Source organism: Merops nubicus, unplaced genomic scaffold (genome assembly GCF_000691845.1).
Source record: "Merops nubicus isolate BGI_N331 unplaced genomic scaffold, ASM69184v1 scaffold4663, whole genome shotgun sequence".
Taxonomy (NCBI): Eukaryota; Metazoa; Chordata; class Aves; order Coraciiformes; family Meropidae; genus Merops; species Merops nubicus.
The window spans coordinates 9980-19851 of NW_008596814.1; the positions used below are offsets into that span (position 1 = coordinate 9980).

Consider the following 9872-nt stretch of genomic DNA (forward strand, 5'->3'; position numbering starts at 1 on the left):
CCCTTAAATCAAAATCTTTGTTCTTGGCCAATCTCCTAGTGAATTTGAAAATATTCCATGCTTTTTCCCAGAACTTAATCTCAGATAATGATGTACAGCTTAGGGGAACAAAGGAGAGAATATGTAGCAGCCACTCATCCAGGCATGACAGGACATGAAACAGCAGTAAGCAAGTCCTGTGATGATCAGAGGCACCGTTCTTCACCTTTTCAGCAGAAGGTGTTGTCACAGGGGGATTTTTCACTTAGCAAAGCCTTTTCTTGGCAGCATGTGGCTGTGCAAGCCCGTAGCAACCAGAGCTTGCAAACCCACAAAAATTTATGTCTGAAATTCTCTCTCTCTGTCAAAATACTGAAGGATCTTTTTACCAAGGCTTAATATCAAACAAAATTATGAAGACTTGAGGGAGTAGGGTTTAATGGCTGTTAAGATAAAGCACATGCATGTAATAGCATCGGCAGTTTTTCTACTGCCCTGCTCACTGCCATCCTGCCCCAACTCACCATGGTCCCTTCACCACTAGCACTCAAGAGCAACATAAAATCCCATACCCAGAATTGTGTTTAGGGTAAAATAAACTCAGAAGCCTCAAATATAGTAGAGGAAATGGAGGAAAGTCCCAGGAATTACATGTTGCCTGGATCTGTCCCTCCTTTTCTTGTCAGACAGCTTGAGTGCAGCTGGAGTGCTGCTTTTCCTGTGCATGAGATTGCTGCAAACCTGCTCTACTGGGGACAACTCCCGTGAATGTTTCATATGCTTCAGGGGAGGTTTCATAAGCTCTTTCCAAATGTGCTCTAATCCCTCTGAGGTATTAGACCTAGTCATTTGCTTGATTGGTCTCTGGGCATATATCCAGGTGCTGACTTTGACATTCAAGAGTCACAGGTGTTTTGGAAATGGCACCCCTGCATCCCCAGGGAGCTCCTGACATCAGCACTAACACGCAGCATTGCACCTCTGCCATTACAGCTTGGGCACTTGTAAATGGCTTTTGTGGGATAGGGCTCCTCTCATGGTCTAATGAGGCTGTCTTGGGCTGGACTTTAAGGCAAGTCAAAAATGTCCATATGCCAGGTTCGTGTCAGGAGGAAAGTTTGAGAGATGGGATCTGCTCATGTTATTCTGGAGAAGACATTTATTTCAGCTGGCGTTTGTTATCCTGTTATTTTTGTTAGTGGACATTGACTAATTTAATGTTTTTTATAAATCATACTGCTAACTGAATAAGTATCTCTGTGTAGCTAGAAAACAAATGCCTTTCCAGTGTTCCAGTGAGTTGGTTTCTTTTGGAAGCAATTTATTTCTGAGTATCAGTGAGTTACAGTGATACAGGGAATGACAAACAACAGGGATTCAGAAACCTTCTTCAAGAAGAGCTCAATAGTCAGCTAAGGCTGATGAGATAATAGGTAAAGATCACAGTTATCAAGCAAGATCCCCATTAAAAAGCTATTGCAGGTTTGAAAGGTGGGCTGAAGAGCCGTATCAGAGCATTTCCTGAACACATTAGATAAGGCATTAACTAGAAGTGGGACAGAAACGAGCAACAACCTGAAAACATGGGGCAGAGTCGTCCTCTGAGATTCCACCGAAATGAACAATGTTGCAAAGGGAAGAGAGATTCAGACTCCTACTCAAAATGAGCAGAGGAGAGGGGGATAGGGGCCATCTCCAGCCTCTTCAAACCCTTCGGTTTGCCACCCTGCCCTGCCAGGAGCTGAGCCTCTTTCTTCTCTTTTCTTCTCTCTCTCTGCAGGTTTGGCCGCAAACTCTGCCTCTTGGTCACAATCCTCATCAACGCAGTCTCGGGGGTTCTCGTGGCCTTTGCCCCGAGCTACACCTGGGCAGTGATCTTCCGCCTCATCCAGGGACTGGTCAGCAAGGGGGGATGGCTGACAGGCTACGTCCTCAGTTACGGCTGCTCGCAGTTACCCTTTCTGGGCAGGAACTCCCTGTTTAGCAGCAGGGCTGACCCCTACTTGTGCCACCCCGTTTTTAAGTATCCATGAGCAAACTGCACCTCTTTGCTGCAACGCAGATATTTGTGACTCAAGCTTGCACCAGCTCGTAGATACAAATGGAATAATTAGGAGGCAGCTTTGAAAACCAGAGAGTGTTTGTACCTGGAGAACCATATGCCAGGATGAAAGACAAGGCCTAGAGACAAGAACTAATTGAAAACATTGCAAAGATGTGTGACACCTCTCCAGAAAAGATAGCAGGTGGTGCTGTGAGAGATAACACTTGTGTGTGTGACAGCCTTGGCATCAGAATGATTTTCGCTGTGCTGTTTTGCATGCTTGGCGGGTAGGGAGGCTCTGTTCCAAAACTGTATGGGAAGAGGGAGATGGAGGCAGTCAAGTGCCAGATGTCTATTTTATGGTCTCATTTCTTTCTTAGCTGGAAGGCGTGGGAGGAAGAAAGCAAGGTTTGCCCCTTGTTAATGAGTGAGAGCCTGACGCCCTCGAAGGCAAGGACAAAGTCCTCAGCTGACAGGCACAGAACAAGGGGTCAGGACTTTGCCTGTGATTCAATACTGTGGGCCCAGACCAGCTTTGCTTTCCCATCCAAAGTCATGAACATAAAGCATGCCACAAGGGCACAGCTATGCACAGGGGCTCAATGTACTTTTAGCTGTAGGAGCTTTATATATATTCCCCTGGCTCTCCAAACCAATTGATTTTCACTCATACTACTTGTCTTTGCAGTTGCAGAATTTGTTGGCTCAAACTACCGGAGGGCAGTGGGCATCACTTACCAGCTTGCCTTCAGCCTGGGGCTCCTCATCCTTACTGCCCTGGCTTATGTGCTTCCACACTGGAGGTGGCTCCAGCTCACAGTCACATTGCCCAATTTCTTCTTTCTGCTCTACTATTGGTAAGTGCCTACTCTTACAGCTCCCAGCAACACCGAGCAAAACCAGGGGACAGTAATGATCTGACCAAACAGATCAGATCAGGTCTGGCATTTTTCTGTTCTGTTCCTCCCGGCCAGGGTTCTAGTCTGAATCACCTAAGAGCAAGGGACTACCAGCAGCATGTCATAACACTTCTGTGTTTGGAGTCCTTGTAACCCATCACAAACTAGGAAGTCATCATTTCTTGAACAGTACTTGAGTTACTGTGAGAAGTGATTTTTTATAGAATCACAGGATCTTTTATGTTGGAAAAAACCTTTAAGATAATCAAGTCCAACTCTTAACCTAACTCTACCAAGTCCACTGCTAAACCATGTCCCTAGGCACTTCCTTGGGCAGTCTGTTCCATTGCTTAAACAATCCTTTCAGTGTATAAATTTTTCCTAATATCCAACACAACCCCCCCCCAGAGCAACCTGAGGCAAAGTTTCCTCTTGTTCTCATGACTTGTTACTCCGAAAAAGAGACCGGCACCCACCTCCCTACAACCTCCTTTCAGGTAGTCATAGAGACCAAGAAGGTCTCCCCAGAGCCTTCTTTTCTCCAGACTAAACAGCTGCAGTTCCCTCAGCTGCTCCTTATAAGACTTGTGCTCTAGGCTCTTCACCAGCTTCATTGCCCTTCTTTGGACCTGCTCCAGTACTGCTATGTCTTTCTTGTATTGAGGTGCCCAAAACTAGACGCAGTACTCAAGCTGCAGCATCACCAGTGCTGAGTACAGGGGAACAATCACTTCCCTACTGCTGCTGGACACATTGTTTCTCATACAAGCCAGGATGCCATTGACCTTCTTGGCTACCTAGGCACACTGCTGGCTCATATTCAGCCAGCTGGCAATCGGTACCCTCAGGTATTTATTTTTCTCATTGTTGGTTAAAATTACCTTTTTTTTTTTTTTTTTTAGTGGAGGGGTGGAAAAAAAGTTAAAATGCTCCTTAGAAAGTTCCTTAACCAGATCAGGGAACAGATTTAGGAGGAGTTTTTCATTTGGATTTTTTTAAAGTTTATTTTTAACATGAAGAAGCTGAAGCATCAGTTTTACAGCTGTTACTGTTTATATTCACAGAGTATTAGCAATTTCTAAAACATGTCAACAAAATTTATCTCAGACTAGTGTTTCCAAGCTATAATAAACTGGTTTTAGCCTTAAAAAAAAATAACTCAGGCTATGTTGTCATTAAAGTGGAGCACAAACCGGCGTGCAATCACTGACAGACACGGCTACCACTGAGTTCAGTACCATTCTTGGACCTTCAATGCACCACAGGATCCTAGCCTGAGAAACTCAGTTCTGTTTTCAATTTTTGTGTCCCAGTAATATGCATTTTCCTTCCTCTTGGCTATCATGTTTATATGTGTTGCAGGTGTCTGCCTGAGTCCCCCAGGTGGCTCATAGCTCAAAGGCAAAATGGCAAAGCTATGGAAGTTATTAAGCGCATCGCCAAGGGAAATCAGAAGAAACTACCTCTCTCTTTCCAGGTGACTACACTGCATTTGCTGCACATAGGCAAACCTCAGTGCAAATAATGTCATGAGTTTAGGATTATTTTGAGCGCTTAGATTGTTAGGATGGTCTAGACTAGGTAGCAGCTTGGTGACACAAAGCACTGCAGTTCCCTAAAGGAAAGGCAAGTGAGTTTTCTTCTCTTTGTCTGCCTAGGATGATCACAGAGCGTATATGGGAAAAGAGGATTGCAAAACTAGCAAGTATTACTAATTAACAATAAACTTGCCAAATTCATGACTGGAAATTCCAGAACATCCTTATTCATTAAGTGATGCTTCACGCCATGAGACGGCCTCATACACGTGGCTGCACATACATGAAGGCTGTCTATTTAAGTTTTCATGCTTTGTTTCCCCAAAACATTCTAGAGAAGTTATTTTTCCCTCGGTTACTTAACTGACAGATGAAAACCCTCATTCTCCCATTAATCCAGAGAAAAATTAATTGCAGTGCCTGCCACTTTCTCCCTTGCCCAATGTAATCTCTTGTACCTCTGTTGCTTGTGCTCCCAGAATCTCAACTCTGAAGATGAAGATGGAGAAAAGCTGAAGCCTTCATTTCTAGACCTGGTCAGGACACCTCAGATCAGAAAACACACATTCATTTTGATGTACAGTTGGTAAGGGAAGGCTTTTGCAGCCCAGATAGAGGTGTGTGATTCAGTGCCCTAAATCATCATCACTGTTTTAAGCCTGTTTTACTCCCACCCAGTTGCAGATCTCAAAAATTTGCATAAACTCTCTCCCAAAGGGTTTGGCTTCATTTGCACCCTGTTCTCTGCCCAGGTTCACAAGCTCCGTCCTCTACCAGGGGCTCATCATGCACATGGGACTAGCTGCTGGGAACGTGTATCTGGATTTCCTCTATTCTGCCCTCGTCGAGTTCCCAGCTGCCTTCATCCTGATGCTAACACTGGACCGTGTTGGCCGTCGCTACCCCTGGGCTGCAGCAAATGTGGTGGCTGGAGGTGCTTGCCTCGCCACGGCGTTAGTCCCAGACAGTGAGTCATGCAAACCTCCTCTCTCCATGGATTCTCTCCCTGTTTCTTGGTTATTGCCCTGGAGAATGGAAATCAGTACTTGCCCACATGGCCCATGTCTTTGTTGTGGTCAAATGAAGACAAATACCGTAAAAGTTAATGTACGTCCCACCGTCAGCATTTCTACTAGCAAAGGAGAAGCTGGAAAAAGGGAGTGAATTAAATTTCCAGCATCAAACCAGATGGCAAGTCTGCAGGTGCAAGAGCACAAGACATGCTAAGTTAAGGCCACGGTTTTTGTCTGGCCTAAAATTTGGATTTGAACGCACAGTTTAGGGGTTTCATCTAAAAATCCCCAAGGTTCCTGTTTCTGAAAAGGAAAAATATATGGGCACACACACACTTAAACACTATCTGGGTACAGTAAGTGCTTTCTGCATCTACACATCAGCAGTGCTGCTGCCATGAATGTGGGATGTTGAGCAACCATGGTGACAGGGACTTGGCTCTTTTTAGCTACGCATTCCCTCCAGGGCCATAGTCTCAAAGCACTGTGTCCCTTGAGGGCCACTGAATGAAACATCCTTCATTTTTCTTTATGAAACACAGCTAGACAGGAACCACAGACATAAGAGTGCCAAACAACCATCCCTTCAAGGGGGGGACAAGGGCAACACCGCAAAATGCTACAGAAAAATGTCGTAGGCAAAACCCCCAAATGCCCCAACAATGGAAACTCATTTTAAGAAGCGATCTGGGGGCGCAGGGGCTGTGCAAGGGAGTGCAGGGGTGGGAGTCGAGGAGCCCTGCAGCTCCCAGGGCGTGGGGAGCAGCAGTGCCCAGGTGAGCACCTGGCTCCAGGGACAGGCAGGGCTGGTGCAGACACTGCTGCCAAGCTGGCTTAGCTCAGGCTTTAGTGCCTCACGGAACCTGGTGGCACCACTCACCAACAGAGACTTCAGCCTTCCCCGCTTGACTGTCTGGGCACCACCAGCCCCGAGCTGAGACACCTTCAAAGCCCAAAGCCCAAAGCTCAACTCTTCAGAACAGGGTTCTTTTCACCCAGGCCAGCCCTGCAGGGGCAGCAGGGCAGGGGACAGCTCTGGGCTCTCACAGCTACATTTACTGCAAGCCACATGTAGCAATAGCTGATGTCTCACCTCTGGAGAGGCTCTGCCAGCAGAGCTTACCAGCAGGTGTGGCTCAGTAAAGTACAACCTGGGCTTGATGCTTCACGTGCACTAATAGCTGAGAGAGCTGCAGCTCAGATCCAAGGTCATTTTGGGATATAAAAGGCCACGTGGCACACAGAAGCGTCCTGGACTGACTCTACGCACAGGGCTGAGTTATTTGTCTATTTGCAGCAGGCACCTGTAGCTCCAGGTGTGAAAGCAATGGCAGAGCACACATTGAGGGGCAACACAAACTTCTCCCAGCCTGAAAGCCATCAGAAGCCTCTATGCAAAAGTACAGAGTATCTTGCTGAGAAGCAGCTTTCAACTACCAAACAATGCAGCTGCCCTTGGTTTAGTTTTATTGTAGGCATAACATGGTGTCTTGCATAAGCTTTTGGTTCATGCACGGGATGATCCAAACTACTTCCTGTCATTAATTTCTCCTCTCTGTGACAGTGACTTTGCAAAGTCTTGGTTATTTGCTTGAATCACAAGACAATTGCAATATAAATACTTGACTGAGTAAAAAGGAATACCATCATGTGCTGTCCCCTTGACTTATTATGACAGCAAACTTACTGTTTCCTGAAATTAAACCTTTAATGCTGTTTTATGTCAAGAGCAGAAAAAAAAAAAAACTATAGTTTTGTATTTCTTAATGTGCACAATGTCTTTCCAGCTCTTTATTGGCTTAAGATGACTGCAGCTTGCTTGGGCAGGATGGGAATTACCATGTGCTATGAAATTATTTGTGTGGTAAACCCTGAGCTGTATCCAACATTTCTCAGGTAAGTGCACCATCTGCAGTTAGCTGCTAAAAGCACCGTGTGTTTCTCTGGAAGAGACCACGAGAGGCCAACTCAAGGCTGTGAATACAGCTGAGGAGCCCGTGGCTCATGCACTGCCCTGGAAAAGGAATTTACATGTATAAAATTGCAAACCACTCCACTTGCAAAGGTGGAGGAGAGCTGCCAGGTGGTGCAGCAGAAACCCACTGCCTTCCCTGGCCAATGCCCCTTCCCAGCTTCTTGGCTGGGGTGCAGAGGCTGCATGGGGCACCCCCAGACACAGCTGGTGACACTGTGAGTGTGCACGCCTGCGTTCTGGCTTTGCAGGAACCTAGGAGTCCTCGTCTGCTCTTCCATGTGTGACCTCGGTGGGATCATAACGCCGTTCCTTGTGTACAGACTAGCAGAGCTCTGGCACGAACTGCCCCTGGTCATCTTTGGTAAGAGCTGTGAGATGGGTTAGTTGGTCATAGATTAGATGAATGAGTTTGGTGAGCTATTTCTTGCCTTTTAAAAAAGATGTAGAGGGATGTATGTAGATATGTGTGTGTGTACACATGTAAGGCACAGCTCGGTAAGTCTGTTTCATCTAGGTGTTTGGAAGTTGTGCCACTGCCACCCCTTAGCCCTTTCTGCAGCAGAGGAGACCTCATGTTTCTGTGACAGTTCTTTCAAGCTTTGACTTCCTCTTCCTGAATGCTTCCCAAGGGAGGAACATCTTTGGTTTCTGTACCTCTCATCTGCATGTGGTTGTGGAACTTGAGATCCGAGCAGGACGAACTCCTGTCTCCCTACAAAGAAGTCACGCTCCACCTTTTACTGGTACCTCAGGGGTCCAGTCTGTCAATTGTCAGGACAGCTGTGTCTCAATGAGAATTAATTAGTGACTCAGAATTAAACTCAGGCATGACAATTGTGTTGCCTTTGTGACCCCCATTCTGTGTTTGCAGCTGTGATTAGCTTAATAGACGGTGGCTTGGTTTTGCTCTTACCTGAGATGAAGGGAAAAAGTCTGCCTGAGACCATTGAAGATGCTGAAAATTTGCACAGGTATGGCATTAAGGACCATCCTGCAGAGCAGAGCAACTCTCCTTCACATATGCAAAATTTTCTAAGGAAAAACTGTTATTGTACCTCTCTGAGGATCTGATTGGTTTGGTTATAGGCATTTAAATACAGTGGATAGCTGGTGGGTAACTCATTCCTGGACAGCAAGGTCAGGCTTTCCTGTATATTCAGAACAGAATCCACTACCACCTGACGTGGCAGCCAGACAGTAAGAGAAGGCATGGAGGATAGTCTCATAGGGCATCTGAAAAGCATCAATCTGGGCTCCATTCAGTCCTTAGGCAGCACATGCAGCCAGCCTGCCTTGAGAGGCGCCTGTCAGCACAGGGAAATGTGTTCTCCCTGACACGCCCAGCTGCTACTGGCAGCCAGAAGTGGCTTTCAGGCAGGAGAGCACCTTGGCACAGTGGCAGCAGCTTTTGGCAGATCATTCAGCCATCCTACCTGCCATGGGAAAGTGAGGCAGAGGGGCAAAAGCAAGGCTCCCTGGGGAAAGGTGAGTGAGCTGATGGCATGGAAACCCCACTTGAACAGACTGTTGCATCTGTGTGAAGTAAAGCTGTGGAATACAACCCTTGGTCACACCATCCTCCTGAAAACTTAGAGGTCCTGTCTAAGCATCCGTGGCTGTTAGTTGCACCCCATACGTGCCCAAAGGTGCTCACCACCATAGTCTCACCTCCTGTATGCAGCTGTGCCAGTGAGGGGACTGCTGATGCTCACATTTGTTGGGAACAAAGCTGGTGGATGTGTGGTTTTAAATTTGTGGAAGCAATGCGGGGAATGTCCTGTAGTTTCAGTACTTTCTCCTTCTGGCACAATTCACACCTACGGGAGCATCTCCCACGGTGAGGGTGGAGTTCCACAGGCACTGAAGGAGCCACTCAGATTTACTGAAGCTGATGTGGAGGCAAAGTCACTTGGCCTGGTAAAAAATTGGGTGTGGGAGGAACAGGACCCGACCTGGCCAGAAAGGGATAAGCAACACAGCACAGGGTAGAGCATGGAGAGGTTGCCTCTAGAAAAAGTTAGGAAGTCCATACATGCAACCACACAGCCAGACATTACTTTAGAAACTACCTACAGTACCAGTTTTTACAGTAGGAAATGCCAGGGTTGAAGTTACTAATGCTACCATTGAGATAAGGTTTCCAGACAGCAGGTAGGCTGCCACAAGGCCACAGAAAGTCTCTAATTTACTCCTTATTTTGCTGCTTTTCAGAATAATATAACCTCCTTTGAAAAACTGCCAGTGATGAGGCATTTGTAAAACCTAGTTTTCAATGAATGTAAGCATATGGATTATTTGGTAGATCATGCTGTTAGCTACCAGAAACATCATCTGCCTTTTCACTTTTCCTTCTGCAGGCAAGAGAAAAACAAAGAGAACATTATTTATCTCCATGTTCTGACTTCTGAAACTGCCTCCAAGTAA

The 9872-nt window shown here is 46.3% G+C and overlaps 1 protein-coding gene across 1 annotated transcript in view; it reads left to right on the top strand.

Moving 5' to 3' along the window:
• Positions 1–9872, top strand: part of LOC103769304 (solute carrier family 22 member 2-like) — a 12882-nt gene extending 3010 nt beyond the window's left edge. The window contains exons 3-11 of the mRNA XM_008936489.1: positions 1760–1914; positions 2712–2880; positions 4285–4399; positions 4940–5046; positions 5213–5427; positions 7261–7369; positions 7697–7809; positions 8320–8419; positions 9806–9872. Coding sequence (XP_008934737.1) covers positions 1760–1914; positions 2712–2880; positions 4285–4399; positions 4940–5046; positions 5213–5427; positions 7261–7369; positions 7697–7809; positions 8320–8419; positions 9806–9872 — 1150 coding nt within the window. The remainder of the gene's footprint in view (positions 1–1759; positions 1915–2711; positions 2881–4284; positions 4400–4939; positions 5047–5212; positions 5428–7260; positions 7370–7696; positions 7810–8319; positions 8420–9805) is intronic.